Below are 17,709 nucleotides of genomic sequence, written 5' to 3'. Positions count from 1 at the left end.
AACACTGCCCACTTCCTTCTTGAGTGACTGATTCATAACCGTAAGACCATGTGTCTCACTCTTCATAAGAGTCTCAGTGCTAGTTCCTATAATATTCTCTCTGTCTTTCTATAATGCTCTCTCTCTCTATAACACACACACACACACACACACACACACACATATATATATATATATATATATATATATATATATATATATATGTATATATATATATATGTATATATATATATATATATATATATATATATATATATATATATATATATATATATATATATTAGTCCCTGCTTACCAGCGGCATCGGTTAACAACATTTTGGCGTTATGGCGCTTGGGTAGCGATGACGTTAACAGATTTTTGGCACCGGTAAGCAATTTTCGGCCTCTGGTAAGCAGTTATTGGCACTATTATCGCCAATTTATGGTTAGCGATGGTTGGCTGGGAACGGAACCTCCTCCATTAACCAGGGACTGCCTGTATATATATTTATTATATGTGATATATATCTTTTGTAAATACAGTATGATGATATATCTATTTGTATAAATACCTCCACTATATAACCCTTACTATATAATTGTGAAGGTACAGTTGCAAACAAGTCCACCTGTTATGCCTTGGTGAGAGACTTCAAAAAATTATATGGTAACAATGTTTACTAGGGGTGGGGCCTCTTTCTCTGTTAGCACAATTTCCACCAATCAGCTCTAGAGTTGTTTTAGTGGGAGGAGTCTTTAGGTATGGTTGGAGTAAAACACAGACACACACACAATGTAAAAATAAAATCATGAACAAACCTATGCATATGGTTTAGCTCCAGGTCATGATTATTATCATTTACTTATTTGATAGGTGAATTTGATATCTAAAAGTTCAAAATCTAAAGGGCATTTCACTCCCCTGATTTCTTTAAAAATTCTTTAAAAAGAGAACCCTGAAACAATATCATCAAACTGCATTTCTCTAAATAGCCCTTTCCACAATGGGCTGGTAAATGACTGAAGGGGTTGTTTAACATCTGAGACGTCCATCTCTTAGTTACCCTCAAACGAATGATGATGATAAGAGCGAAAGGAATTTCTGTATGTGTGACATTAAAACTTTTATTACAATTAATATTAGAAAATATAAGCCAAGTAGAAAATTATGCATTTATCCATAACATAACATGTAATAATTGTTATTGTAATGAATGGCATATAGGGAATAACCTCTCCAGTACAGCATATTCAAGGGGGAATACAAGCCAAAACATGAATACATGAAACTTCTGAATATAAATAATTGTTATCATTGGCAAATGAATTAACTTTACTATATGGGAATGCTTAAAAGTCTACACCAAGTTTGGGAGTCCTTCTTCACTTTCTATTGCATGTTGTGGAATCTTCTGTCCCTAATTGCTTCTTTTTGATTCATCAGCAACATCTAGTTTCTCTCTCTCTCTCTCTCTTTCTGTGTGTGTGTGTGCGTGTCTGTGTCTTATTCCAACCATACCTAAAGGCTCCTCCCACTAAAACAACTCTAGAGCTGATTGGTGGAACTCATGCTAACAGAGAAAAAGTCCCCTTATTAAACATTATTACCATATAATTTTTCAAAGTCTCTCACCAGGGCGTAACAGGTGGACTTATTCTCAAGTGTACATTACATATCCTGAAGACTGACAATATAGCATGACTGGAATACTGTGGTTGTAGATAATTATGACAAACTAATCAATTACTTGATCATTAATTATATTACAGGTATTTCATATTACTGTATACAGAAGTGCTATAATGTATTTTGTATGTTTGTAATAATCTTTTTATTACGGGCATTGCTATATGTAAACACAATGATGGACGGTAAAAAAGTTTTAAATATACACAGGACCTGTGGTGCATTTATGCTGCCCATCATTGACTACACCTTTACTTTTGTGTATCCTTTGGCCATATATATTAAATTTAAATTCGAACTGCTACCTGGTCCTAAGTCCAGGTCTACATGCATTTGTTGTTACTTATATGTATGTATATATATATATATATATATATATATATATATATATATATATATATATATATATATATATATATATATATATATATAGGAATGAGAATTTCAAAAGATTTTTTGATTTTCAAGGATTTCAGTAAAAATCAGTAAAATATGAGAAAATCTTGTTAAAATTGAATTTGGTCTCCTGAATACCCAAAACATGGGTATTTAGAATTTCATACAAACAGCTAAGAAACATCACTACCAGATCCAGAAAAACTTCTGAGGGTGGCACCAATTTTCATATTATATATATATAAGTATACTGTATGTATGTATATATACAGTATGTATATAGAATTTTGGTTATCGGCGCCTCTGTTAGGTATGTATCGGTGCCCATACCCAATTATTGGCGCCGATAAGCAGAAATCGGCGATTTTCAACGCAGAAAATTGCCAATTTTTGTTGCTAGACAAGCCCCGTAAAATTAAATCGCCGTTAACCGAGCTCGCTGATATCCGGGAACTGCCTGTATTTGTATAATACACTTTTTATTTTTTTCCCATTTTTATATTTCTCATTTATGTTATTATTATCTAAATCTACAATATTATTATTTTGTCATTACAATATTTTCATAGAGGGGGCACATGCCCAGGTGGCCCCACCCTGGACACGCTACTGGAAACTGACACTAATCGAAAGAGCAGCTTTCATTTACCTTACAAAATAAATATTTTCAAATGCTGATGTTCTATGGTTTTTCAGGTGTGTAGTGGACTGGTCATAAGTAAAAAATGACTGGTACTGTGAACTACTGCCATAAGCCAGAAAAAAACTGTTACTATATAAGAGTTACCAGATGACATTTAATTTATAATCTCTTGTCCTGTGGTCCTTAGTACTGACAGAATATTAGTATAATACCAACTTTGTTTTTCACCTATGCTTTTCGTTTCACTGTGTGAGCATATGCTCTAAAATTCCAAGATTTGTGTTAAAAGAATAGGAAATCACTTTAATCAAAGTTTAAAGGCCTTTCCTTTCCTTTTTTTTTTGCCAATGGAAGTAGATGACTCTAACTCAGATTAAAATAAAGTCAAGTGACTCTGACTCAGACTAAAATGTCAATGAGTCACCACAATCCACACTAGAACCTCACTGTGCTTCAGATATGTTGTCTTCAAGGCAAGATGACATATAATAAGCGTACATTGTAAGCTGTATTTAATACTTTTTTATTCTAATTGACACATAATCAATTTAATGTTGTGCTTATACACTGTTATTTATTTCAGCTTGAGAATATGTGCATCATGTTAGGAAATGAGTCGCATTAACTGTGGGCCAACCCCTTCTCCCTCTCTCTCATAAGTCATTTTTAATGACATATACTTAATGCCATAGACATTTTTCAGTATGGGTGTGTACAGAGTACACTGTACTCATATTAAAGCATCTTGTTAGGGTAAACTGTGCACTTACAATGTGTTTATTTATCTCTCTCTCTCTCTCTCTCTCTCTCTCTCTCTCTCTCTCTCTCTCTCTCTCTTTTTATGTTTTACTCTGTATACAGTATTTTAAATATCTCGTAAGCATAGTTTTGTACACATATTTTAGGAGCATTACATTTTGCAGACATATCTCTGAAACTGAATAAGAAACAAATATTTCAAACTGAATGATAATTGCAAAATATCAGTTAGCGGCTATTAAATACTTTTATATGTAACTGCCCTTTACTATAAGCTATGTGAGTTGGCCTGTGGGTACCCAATCATGTAGGCTATATGCCAGTCTTCCTTACTAAGCAGACTTCAGTCCTTTGTCATGAGGTGCCACTGTATATTAAAATATTTTGTATGTAAGGCAAAGGGAAGGCACTTTACCAATTAGTACAGTATCAATTATATCACATATTTACATAGACAAGTTTCTTAGCTTTTTGTTTGAAACTTAAAATACTCATGCTTTGTGTTTTGAAGGACTGGGTGAACTGTATACCCCAGTATTTCCAAAGTATGGTAAGTGTTGTGTGTGTGTGTGTGTGTATGTTTGTATTATATATATATATATATATATATATATATATATATATATATATATATATATATATATATATATATATATATATATATATATATATATATATATATATATATATATATATATATATAAACTATATGGCCTCACGAAAAGTGGAATAAGAGAGCGCAAACTCTTTCACCTCCTCCATAAGGCATTTTCAGTTTTGCACGAGGAAATGACAGTGCAAGGTCTTTTGCCTTTACTCTACGGTATTTTTGGCAAATTCCTTAGAGTACTATAAGACAAAAGATCTTGAACTCCATTATATCAATTTCTTTGATGTACAGTATACATTTTATATTTAGTTATATATGTGTGTGTGTATGTATATATATATATATATATATATATATATATATATATATATATATATATATATATATATATATATATATATATATATATATATATATAAATATAATCATTTATAATATATATGTACATGTGTCACCACACTGTGGAAGCACATTTGTTGACACAGAAGTATAGTAAAACCTCAATATATCTGAGTTTTACTAGCATTTTCAGCATTGTAAAACTATACTCTGGATATATTTAATCTAAACTCCCCATATAATTCACTTTATGAATAATTATTATTATAAAACATAAAAAAATAGAATACACAGGAAGAGTCTAACTATGTACATATACAGCTTATTTAAAGCTTAAATGGGCACTCAGGACAAAAAACAGATAATGTATCACAGAAGGTCCAGTAACAAAAAGGAAGTAGTTCTTATTTCAGAGGGATTCACGGACGCTGGAAAATCAATTAGTCACAGGTTTTCATTAGTCTAATATACCATGGTTCTCTTCTATAAATATATATATATATATATATATATATATATATATATATATATATATATATATATATATATATATATATATATATATATATATATATATATATATATATATATACATATATATATATATGTATGTATATATAATGTATATGTATATATATATATAATATACATACATACATACACATATATATGTATGTATGTATATATAATATATAATTATATCTATATATTATATATATATATATATATATATATATATATATATATATATATATATATATATATATATATATATATATATATCATAGACAGACAGATACACAGTATACATATCAACATATGTATATAAATATAATTCTATGTATATACATATATACAACACATACTGTACTGTTTTCATTTCAACAGCCTAAATTGTTCTTTGGAGTTGGAACACTTACCTATTCCCGTGAACATGGGAGGCACAGAAGGCAAAGGAGTAGTGAATGAGGGTTGGATCAATCATTTGACCCTTTTCTGCTCTGTCTAGAAGATCCTCTAGATAACAAAGATGTCTATAGCACCCTCTGACACCATAACGAGCCTGGTATTCATCAAGTACAAAAATTTGACCAGGACTAAACCATCCCTGCAAAGAAAACCAACTTCATTCATACACATTACCTAACTGAGAAAATATACATGGTAAAGACAAGAGAAACAGATTTAAAGGCATGTGAATTCTCATTTAGCAGTCATTGTTATGACCCTGAGCCTCATACTGTAAAGTGTTGTGACACAAACTACTGGTATCAGACAAATTCATTCTCATCCAGTTATTGTTGGTAAATTGACCATATCTTTAACAATGAAGAAATACATTATATATATATATATATATATATATATATATATATATATATATATATAAATATATATATATATATATATATATATATATATATATATATATATATATATATATATATATATTAACAATAAAGAAATACATTATATATATATATATATATATATATATATATATATATATATATATATACCCCTGTATTTATGTTCTCAAGATTCATGAGTCACGTACTCAAGGATTTCTCTGTGGAACATATCTAGCCATTATTTGCGGAAAATTCGCCCATTTGCAGTATTTTTCACTGAGAAATATTCACTAATTACTGTATTTTCATATTTTCATAACTAAATGCACTTTTTGTGATAAAACTATTAAATACTCAGGTATAAGCATTTTTAGAGGGTTTTTCTTGTGTTTAAACTAGCAAAATAGGCAGTTTTAAGTGTTTTTGGATGGGTTTTAAGTATTCGTGGATTTTAGCTATTCACATGTGGGGGTACGCATCCCTGGAAATACGGGGGTTTACTGTATATATAATATATATATATATATATATATAGGTGAGTTTCTAACTTTATCTCACATATAATATTTTTCTAGTAGCCTCCCACACTACTACTTCTGGAATCACGGATATCAGATTTTGCAACTTGTCAGTTTTTAGTTCCTGGCAATAACCAGAAAATTATAATACTAATAAGAAACAGCATGTTTTGAGTATATAATTAAAAGGACTAACATTGACTTCAAAAGTATTTATGTATAGGAAGATGAGGCTCCAGTCAGTCCTCTAACAATGAAATCATAAACCTAGAAGTTTCTTCCTTTTTTCATACTTGAAAACAATTATGGATATGTACTTTACTCCATTTCTCACTGTCTCACAATTTCCAAAATAACCATAGAACAAATATCTTAATAAAGAGTCTAAAATAAATGAATGCAAAAATTGATATTGTATTATGAAACAGCAAATGGCTCTTACTGATAAAGAAGGTACAATATTGTTACAAAAGCAATACAGCTTGCTGAAAATGTAGCACAGGTTTCTTCACTCTGTAACTGTTCTTGTCTCAGTCAGGTAACAAGGCATATGCTTTATTTACTTGAATTACTGTACTTTATTATACTCTAACTACAGCTGTACTTAAAACCTGTCTGTGATCTATAAATGGATATACATGTACTAGTCCTATCCTAGGTCTGATACCTCTTTTTATCCTGAAGAGGATAGGTTTACTCAACAGCAAGGGTTCCTCCTACTCCTGTGTCAGGCAACTTAAGGCTGTTACACATTTCACAATTCTGTTTACTGTTTTCCTTGTCTAGTACGATCTGGTCATACAAGTAGGGCAGGTATGCAACTTCATTAACTGCTTGGATATATGTAGATTACTTCTCTAAAACTTTCCATTAAAAACAAAGATTTTTTATTTTATAAGATGCCCTGATAACCTTGAAACTAAGGTAATGCTATATATGTCACTACAGTATAACAATCAAGGATGGCTCTTTATGTAACAATTGTTCTTCTTCATCTGAAATTCAAGAATAATGTTGCTACCTCCTTATAACCTTTCTTAATTATAACATGAACATCCATTACCTATATTACTTTCTGGTTCAGTCTTACAGGTGAAGAGATCCCCTTCACCCTCTGATAATCAAAAGTGCAATGTACACTGTTCCATTTTCTTTCCTAAATATTTATTTGGCTTCTCTTACAAGCTTTGGTGGTTTTGGTTTTGTGTTGAACAATTTTTATGCATTTGTAATGAATAGATTTCTGATTTGCTTGTATTAAATGGAATTTTCATTTTAATTTTAAAATATCTAGTTACTAGAATTTTGCACTTTGCAAATCAAAGTTGTTTAAATCCTCTTAAGCACAAATTTTATTGTTAATATTAGGTAGCTTCCTAGCCAACTCACATCCCCTCTTGAATTGATTAGAAAAACAAAGTGGCAATCAATGATGTACAAAACGGCCAAAATAAGTTAATATACTGTACAAAGTTTCAGACCTTTGAAATTTTATTAAAGACAATACATACTGATAGCGAATATGTCTAGAGTTACTTTTTTGGCTTTCCTGTATCTTAGTTAACCATAAGGTTCTCGAATTTTTAAAACTTTGCAAAATGGGCTTTTCCACCTTCACACAGTTTCAGGTTGACATTCTTCTGGGTAACATTTTATAGTTTTTACGGGACTTTTATTCTTTACTAGAGATGGAAATCTTGGCCTTGCAAATAAAGACTTATGCAAATGCAAATGCTGCCACTTTCATAAGAAATATTACCTAACCTTTTGCAAAATGACATATTTTCTAATAAAAATGTGAACTCTAGAGCAGATTATCAAGTGGTATCATTTTTGGATACCTCTTACCAAGCCCAAAATTCATAATTCATTTTGCATTAGTGACACTAAACACAAGGAGGATATCAAGTAACTCTATTTACAGATATCATTGATCAGGCAATTTCCTGTTCAGCCATCTTCTAAGCCTTCACTTTTATACAAAACCTCTGTTATTATTCTCAGTGCCTGAATCTATTGAATTAAGGTACTGTACTGCATTACTTGTCCTACAACGCATCAACATCCATAATCTGCTGAGGAGACATGAAGTCATAATACTAGCTCTAGAGTGTTTTCCTAGAAACTAAGGAACAGTCTACATAGCAGTGTTGCAGAAGTTGATGACCTTAAGTTTACAAGAAGCTCAATTGCTACTGTACAGTGCAAGCTCTTATCTTGGTTTATCAACAAGGTTTTGAGCTTCTTACTGTACTCCTTTATATTTCTAGATTTATTTGATCTCATTAAGATCTTTCCCTGTTTTACACAAACTGGTACTGTATTACACTGAGAGACAGGATGCTAATATATTTCATGAACTTTGTGAAGTAGAAATATCAGTAAAAATTATTACACATACAGCTTTAACAATAATAATTCACTTTGCAATACCCATGTATTGCATACAGGAAAACAATAGATTAATTTTATGATCTATTACTCACCAAGGAACAGTAGGGATCACTAAGACGGTATTCTAAAGTTTGAGACTGTAGCAATCTAAATAGATTATGATGATCAAATCTAACAGGATCTGCGCTAATATATTCATCCATTCCATGTTTCTTGGCTTTATCTGCATCTGCAACATGAAATATGGATGATGTAAACAAAGTCTCCTATATTTATAACAGTTGTTCTTGCATGTGCTCATTAAACAGTTAATCTGATTTCTAAGACAGATTTAAAACTTATCAAAAAACAAATGTCCTCTACATGATGTTTCAATTTGACTCTCTTTGTGATCAATTGCATAAAACACTTGCAAAACTATAAAAATGCTAATTTTTTTTATAATACACCAGAGAGCCTCTTTTCCAGAATCATTGGAACCAAGAGTGTTCAAGATAACTGTTTTTTCTGAATAACTGACCCTAGGTTCAAAGCATTCTCTAATTCGGTCAGCCCAGACAAATTCATAATAATGAATGGATATAAACTACAAATAATGATTACCGCTACAGTACTGTACTTGTATCAATATCATATCAAACAATAAAAATTTTAATGTTAATGAAACATTAATATTTAGTTGAGAAAGCTAATTGTTAAATTCACTTGATATCTGATAAACTACCGAGTAGCATGTTTGTCTTAAATGCAGGTATGGCCAATGAGCTGAATTCATAAAATAAAAATATTCCATATGTAAGATAAACTCATAGTAAAATGAAAAAACTAAATGTCTTACTGTGTTGATTCCTGAATCCCTATCATCAGCTAGGGTAAACTATGCATAGCTTAGGTTAGCCTGGAACATTAATTTATAGTTACGGTAAGTGTGAATACAGTATGAAAAAATATATTGCATGATTAAGTAAACTGAATGTAGATTTTCATATGAAAAGGCCTGGGTGATCATTAAAAAGAGCAGTATTGATTAGTAAAATACAATCTTTGTTGAAAAGAATGGCCCTTTGTATGCCACCGAGCTTACATTGCACCGTCTCGACTTGGCATATAAGTTTCTTTGTTTCAACAGGTGAATTTTAAAGCAGCTGTCTGAAGTTCATTTATCGTCTTGACGTTTCACTAGTCCACACTACCACTGACAAAGGGTGCATGGCTCCATGGAATATTTATACCTGACTGTGGTCAGGGGGATCTCTTATTGGCTGCAAGTCTTTCTGATTGATGGAGGCACTGACTGACTGGTGTGGGGGGGCACTGCTCACGGGGCTCGCCACTCAAGGAGGAGGGTGGCTGTTGCATTATATAGGGGTATGCCTCTTTGTTCTCTTGATGCTGGTCAGAAGGAGGAGGGTCTCCTGAGTAACATTAAGTGTGGGTTTCCACCAAAGAATGGTGAGGGCCTACTTGTAGCGAAGGTGGTGGTGGTCCATGTTGCTGTTAAGGTTCTGGTATTTCTCACAATCTGCTGGTGTTGGGAGGTGTCACTGTGTGTCCCACATGCAATAAATGTACCACCCCTTGATGGCACTCCAGAAAGAAGAGTGTGTGAGAACTGTTGATCCCCTGCTTGGACATCTGTGTTGCTAGTGCCTTCAAATTTTTCAAAATTGCTTAAACCTCTCATATCCACCAACATGCTGAGGGGGTGGGGTGAAGTTCCTTGAAAATTTGTTTTGCAGAGATCACAAAATCTTGAAACAAAATCCTGATTCTTAGAATAGTCTGTTGTTTTGATGCTGCAAGTACCCTTCTTCATTATACAAAATACTCCCCTATACCTTGTTTCTCCAGAGATAAAGGCAAGCTGCTTAGAGAGTGCAAAGGTTCAGGTGCTCAGCATATGAGAGTGACAGAATACCAAGGAGCACAGTGGATTGGTCCTGTCTATCAAAGATTTTGTCTTTGTCAGCTGTAAAGGATAAACATGTTGACTTTCAGTCCTTGATATCCATTACAGTACTGTACTTTCTCATGATTATGTGTAATGCACTGAATCAGTTTCAAGTAAGAAAGTCAGAAAAAAGACTGCATTCAATGCTAAGATAACCACAGAAGTCTGAACTAAGGGCTCATTTGGAAGTTTATCGAGAATCCTTAGATGATCATTTAAAATTTTTATTTGTATATTTTTCCTCTCATTAACAGTGTCCATTAATTGTCTTCTTTTTTAAATAGTGGAAGGAATCAAGTTTGAAGAGACCAACTACATTAACAATTGCAGGGCTGTATAGAGTTGCTGTAATTGTTTAATGCTGTACTCTGATTGTAATGAGGAATGAATAAGCAACTCTTTGCAGCCACAAGGATAAACCCTGTGACTTTTGCTCAGCAAAGCCTCAATGGCTATTTTGGTATTGCCTTTGCTTTTTATATAGGATTATTATTAGTGTGATGTTCAAATAAAAGTTTTTGGGGATATCTGTGAGTACTTTCTGTTTATTCCTAGATCACAGCACTGAACTAAAGCTTCATGATCCTCTGTGCAGAGCTATGAAGTGTAGTTTTAGAATACATGAGTGTTAAATGATTAATGATCATTAGCCATAAAATTAAAAACTGTGAGCTACTGTAGTATGAATAGTAAAAAAAAAAGTGTCCATTGTTAAAAGTATCACTCCTGTACGCAAAAGTCCCATGATGATTCTTAGTGCTTGGGTTATGTTATTGCTATAATGTAGTTTTTGAGTGGTGAAAGACCAACCAAATTGCTCCAGATGTTCAAAATAAGCTATGTAAAGTAAATTAGCATGAAAAGAGTCTTACCTCCTTGAATTTTGGATAACGTGGAATTCTTTCCTTGAGGCATGATGGGCGGCGTAGGTTTGTGAGCCTGTCCAGTAGCTCTATACAAGGCTGTGACCCACTGATGGGACTCATTTTCATCTTCTGTAGCAAACAGTATGGATTCACCCTCCCTGACGGCATTGAAAAAAAACCTACCTCCCTCCAAATCTAAAAAGAGAATAACAATATTTTTCCAATAGAATCTTTAGCAAATCATACTAACATGAATGTGATATTGCATTAAAATGATTAATTAAAAAAGTATGCTTACATAACAAAACCATGTTTGTAACATTACATCAACACTATTAGTAATATTCATATGCAAAACTTAAAAATTTAAAACATACAGGGCAATTCATTGTTAAGTTATCCAAATAAGCTCTTATCCTTATGAAGACTGGGAATAAGAAAGTATCAAAACAACAATAATGACTCTGCTTTTTAACTAAACCATTAGGTATTTGATTCCTCTGGAATAACAGGAGGAAATAGATAATGAAGAAGAGCTTTTAGTCACACCAAGAGAAATCAAATGCACTGATAAAACACTAAATGATTACAAAAGAAATTTCCTATACACAGTTGAACCAAATACTGAAAAATGAACATGAAACTTAGATGTCCTGAAATTTTTTCACAAAAAAGCTCTACCACAAATAAATATGAAAAACACACATTCCTGTCAAAAGAGGTACTTTATACCAAAATATGCCAAAACTTTTGCGCAAAGTAAATTACAAAGATGAAATAAGAAACTATAATAATCAAAGGAGAGACAAATAAAAATAAAACTAAATAAAAGTCAAGTGTACAGTATATGTTAGTTACAAACAGACCACCATATCAGCAAATCAAAATGCATGAACATAACTTTGATGACTCACTGTCAGAAACTGATAAGTAAAACAAAATTATAAAAACACATAACACCAAAGGGAAGCAGAGAAAATTAAGTATGGAAAACAGGAATCAACTAAATGATATTAGTTAAGAACAACTGCAAGCTAAATTACAGGCTCTGTTTCTCAAGGATTATTGTTACCGAATAGTTTAAACAAACCACTAATCTAATCTATTTGGCTCTCAACCAGCTGGCTTGAAAAATCTGTCTTCAACAGTAATAACATTTAGATTCTTTTTATTACATTGCAGCTTTTTATAAATTTTAAAACTGCAGTAACCAAAAATGATAGAGCTAACAAAATTTCTTTAAAAGTTTTGTTTTCAAAACTTAACTTTTATGATGATTATATTTTGCATAGTAACAAAAAAAAAAGGTAAACTTTTAGTGGTACTTTACATTCTGTACATATACAGACTGGATCATGTGGGCTATTCATCAAATATCCATAGGTCAAAAGAGAGTGACCAATTCTAAGATGATTCAAAATCACTTGTGCTTGTTAGTCTTCTTAATACTGTATGATGAATCCCATATTCCAATATCTGCCTTGATCTGTTTTGTTACTATCAGGTTCACTATTCCATATATTCTGCCAAGGCGGTATCACCAGCCATCAGCTATTACAGGGCTTGTTTTTTGATGGTTCAGCTCTGTTCTCCTCCTTTAACATGTGATTAAGGACAAATTAAAATGGAAAGGTTTCTTGTTCATATAAACTGTAAAAACACTTGAATTACAGGTATGTAAGTACTGTGTGTGGCTACCCTCTGTTCTTTAACAGAGGCCTTTTTCTTGGTATTAATTCACAAACTAACTCTGAATTAAATGTAAAATGGAACAAAAAAAACTCTTAGCTGGAATACTCCTTCAAACGAGCCATTCTTTAGAAAACAACAAGGAGCTTGGAAAACTGAAAAAGGTGCTTGGCCTGCAGATTGTTCATGAGTCAAGAACATATCAGTTTTTATCAATGCCATTTGTGTATACTGTACAAGGCTTACGACTCAACATTTCACACCTAAAGAATTCCATTTACTACTAACATAAACATTACATGCATTATATGTAACCTAAGTGAATTCATGAAATCTTATATGACTTGCGAGTAGTTTGAAAAATGTTGCCTTAACATGACACTTCACTTACCCATTCCTACCATGAGTTGTGCTGTGAATAAATACAACAATTACTGTGTTATTACTAGAAATCTTATTCAAAACATTAGAAAAATTATACAGAATTCTCATATACAGAAATGAATGTTTGACTGATTTAATGAATACTAATTAACATATCTAAATTTTGCTAAGTACTATATTGTAATACCCCACACCAAATTGTCAAAATTAATAGAATTTAAATATTTACTAGCTTACAGCAAAATATTAAAAAGTATATGATTAATACTTGAACTCTTTTTCTGTGAAACATTAGAGCCTCCAGAATGGGTTAAAATACTAAAAATGGGGTGCTTTTGTCTAAAAGAATTAAACCAAGTCTTGACTCTAAATGCCTGACTCAACATGTAATTGCTTAACTGATGTAATTGTAATTCACTATTTCTTGTATTCATTTCATCCTCACAGCTTCAGTTGTGATGCAAATTAACCCCATGATTTAGCCTCCAGTTCCATATACTAATGTTATCAGCTGAATAGAAATATATTCACTTTTACATTCAAATGTTTAATTTCTTTCTCTTCTCTTACTGATTGTTTTTATAATTTCTTTCACAGATTAGTAAAACTGTAAATGCTTAATCCATGTGCCTCACTAAACTCCTAAACTTCTGTACTTATTGAAAGTTTCTGGAGGTGCTACAAATGCTGTTGTTAACTGTGAAATATTAAATGTTGCTAACTACATATTATATAAAGAGGTACACTTTACCGTGCACATCCTATGACTGGTCATTTTCCTATTTTGAGAAGTATTTCAAATTTTTTTTTAGTATAAAATAAAATAGTTAACAAAGCACCTAGGTTTCTGAGCTGAATATCTTACTAAAGGTGACATGCTATATAGCTTAAAGATAATGAAATACGTCATAACAATAACATACCTGACACAGGCTCAATGTAATCTACTGTATATCCATCAAGCTGCATCATTTCTGTGGGTTCACTCTTTTTTTCTCTGTAACTACACATTGCAAATGTATACTGTGAAACTTGTACCAAACAAAAATATCTCTTTTTCCACTTTTTCCAACAACTTTTTCCTAATGCGTATAGGTGCCTGTAAAAAAAAATGTTAAAACAATTATTTGCAACAATCAAGATTTTTAACAGGAATATTTGTAGCTCATAAGTATAAGGACCAGACTTGACAAAGGTCTTTTAACAATGTGTACATGTGTTTGGACTACAATGCTAACCAAACAGATGTAAAAATTAATGCATAATACTCTCTTCAATCACTGGTTTAACATATATGTTTTCTGGCTATTAAAGTAAATAAAATTCTACACATTTCCACTACTGTACTGTACAAGTTCATCATATCATATTTACATTACAGGCATGTTTCACTGAAACAGCATAGCTGATGAACTTGTTTCAGTAAAACAAAATGAAAACGTGTTTGGCTTTACCATGAACATACTTCAGCTTCATGAGGACGAGTATTCATTAATATTACTATTACAGTATTGGTAATATTAAGGTATTACCCATACCATTCAGCAAAAGCTGCCTGAAGGCTTGTTCTTATTAAATAAACAATAAATAAGTATTCCACATTGTTATTTATTTCTATTGGACCACTTACATTCTGTTGTCAGATACACTTATTAAATCTCATTATATCCATTATCTGATTTGTTATTTTTACTGCAGAATTTTTATTTCAGTTGCTTTTAAAGACTTTATTATTATTATATTACATAGTATTATTATTATTATTATTATTATTATTATTATTATATTATGTGGTTTAACATGACTGATGAGTAAATCTGGCTCTCAAGGGGCTGCCCTGAAAGGATTTGTCTTTACTGATTATAAAGTTTAGATTTTACTTATAAAATTACAGCACCTTAAAAATTCTAACACTGGATTAATTGAAAATAATGAAGAATCTGACAATTTTTTTACTTGTACCACATAAGCAGGCAGTACTGCCTGAAAATAACATATATTTTCATGTGAAGCTGCCTGCTTATAGTGCTTGCATCACCTCAGGCCTATTGGTCAGGAGGACTAAATGTGCCCACTTGCTTCTGGTGGATCAGAAAGGGGATGAAATCATAGCTGGGGTGCAGTGGTGCCTGCTATGATACCATATATATGCAGTGGTATACAGTATCAAGTTCCTCTCGTTTTTTGCTCTCCGCAACTGTGTGGTCTAAGTGATCGATGGTTCAAATCCCCAAGGAAGGAGGTTATTGTTAGCATTTCTTTACCTTATTCATTTCCAAAACTTAATATTTGTTTTCGATTATATTTTGGACATTGACACAAAACAATATTTAACTGTTATATTACTCTACATTCTCTATGTTCATTACACAGTATACAGTAGAATAGATCATGATATACACTGCATACATGCATCTCAGTTTGAGTTTTCAAATCCTCATTTCTGCTTAGTTGGCAAATGCAAGTAAGTTTTTGTAGCACTGCCCAACATTAAGTTTCAATTCTTACACCATTAAAAAAATACTGCACTTGATGTTAATGTGTGAAAACCTTTGATTTCCAGACATTTTGCCTCATCTATATTATTCTGTTCATCTTGACACTGATGCGAAAAGGGTTAAGTGCACTGGGACTGTCCTTTTCAGATTACAAACATATACCCTCGTTCTTAAAGTTTTGGTCCCTTAACTTTGTCATTCTTATAATATCTTATAATAACTGGGGATGGTGTGGTCTCACAGTTTGCTGTTGCCTTATGCTTTAAATATATTTTTAGTATCAGATAATGTTTGGCTCATCAATATTTTTATCAGCATACTGTGTAGTAATGTTTTCTTTTGTTTTTTTATGTAAGGCATAGTTGTGTGATTTTTTTATTAAGTTTCCTATTTCATTTATTTGTGTTCTCATTTCTAATTTATTTAGACATCACAGTTTTAGACTCAAATGTACAGATGTAACACTAATTAAACCTTCTGCTTCTTGTGGCTCTTGCAATCCCATTGCTTCCTTGTGGTTTATCACTTACTTTTTCCATATAATTTTTGTAACTCTTTTCAAAATTCTTTGATTAGCTTTATTTTGTCATACAAATCTATAAGATATATATATATATATATATATATATATATATATATATATATATATATATATATATATATATATATATCCCTATATATATATATATATATTATATATATATATATATATATATATATATATATATATATATATATATATATATATATATATATATATATATATATATATATATATATATATATATATATATATATATATATGGGCAGTTATCGGCGATCAGGTTTTATTTACGTCGCTTGTCTAGCAACAAAAATCACCGATTTCCACTTATCAGCCCCGATATATACCTAACAGAGGCACCAATATCCAGTTACTGGTGCTGATAAGTGCCGAAAATCACCGATTTTCGCTTATCGTCATGCCATCAGAACGGTAACCCCACCGATAACTGGGAACTGCCTGTATATATATATATATATATATATATATATATATATATATATATATATATATATATATATATATATATATATATATATATATATATATATACATATACATATACAGTATATTGATCTTGTGCACACTGCAAATATAGTGTGCTCTATTCTGCCTACCAAAGTTATATATAAATTCATGTACATTATATACAGTACACATACACACATGGATATATATATATATATATATATATATATATATATATATATATATATATATATATATATATATATATATATATATATATATATACACACAGTACAGTATATAAAATAGAGAATTAAATACTCACCCACAATGTTTTAGGTTTTGTGGTTTATCCATTCTTACGACTATTTTTATCTTCAAATTATTTTCCGGGGAGTTTTTGGGTACTTGCATCTTGTACCATTCAGGTTGCTGGAAATATAAACAAGTTTTCTAATAAAAATAACATCCAAATAATTTTTCATCCTTCAAACATTAAAACTCCAATATCTGCACCTAATGTATTTATTCCCACTTTAATTGTCAGGGATAAACAAAATGTGATGGTAAATAATAACCTAAGAAAACATTTAGGGGTTGATTTATCTGTACACATATTATGGTATTACA

The 17,709-nt window shown here is 31.3% G+C and overlaps 1 protein-coding gene across 42 annotated transcripts in view; it reads right to left on the bottom strand.

Annotated features, from left to right (window-relative positions):
• Cadps (calcium-dependent secretion activator 1) overlaps window positions 1-17,709 on the bottom strand; it is a 760,773-nt gene that overhangs the window by 131,484 nt on the left and 611,580 nt on the right. For 35 of the 42 annotated variants that reach the window (XM_067093725.1, XM_067093755.1, XM_067093754.1 and 32 more), the window contains 6 exons: window positions 17,405-17,511; window positions 14,493-14,668; window positions 13,577-13,597; window positions 11,503-11,691; window positions 8,772-8,908; window positions 5,336-5,523 (listed from right to left, as the gene is read on the bottom strand). In XM_067093725.1, the coding sequence (XP_066949826.1) occupies window positions 5,336-5,523; window positions 8,772-8,908; window positions 11,503-11,691; window positions 13,577-13,597; window positions 14,493-14,668; window positions 17,405-17,511 (818 nt within the window). The remainder of the gene's footprint in view (window positions 1-5,335; window positions 5,524-8,771; window positions 8,909-11,502; window positions 11,692-13,576; window positions 13,598-14,492; window positions 14,669-17,404; window positions 17,512-17,709) is intronic. The other 7 variants (XM_067093767.1, XM_067093756.1, XM_067093761.1 and 4 more) reach the window with 1 other exon arrangement.

The sequence above is a fragment of the Macrobrachium rosenbergii genome, chromosome 50, assembly GCF_040412425.1.
Source record: "Macrobrachium rosenbergii isolate ZJJX-2024 chromosome 50, ASM4041242v1, whole genome shotgun sequence".
Lineage (NCBI taxonomy): Eukaryota > Metazoa > Arthropoda > Malacostraca > Decapoda > Palaemonidae > Macrobrachium > Macrobrachium rosenbergii.
This window is presented reverse-complemented; position numbering and strand designations above follow the sequence as displayed.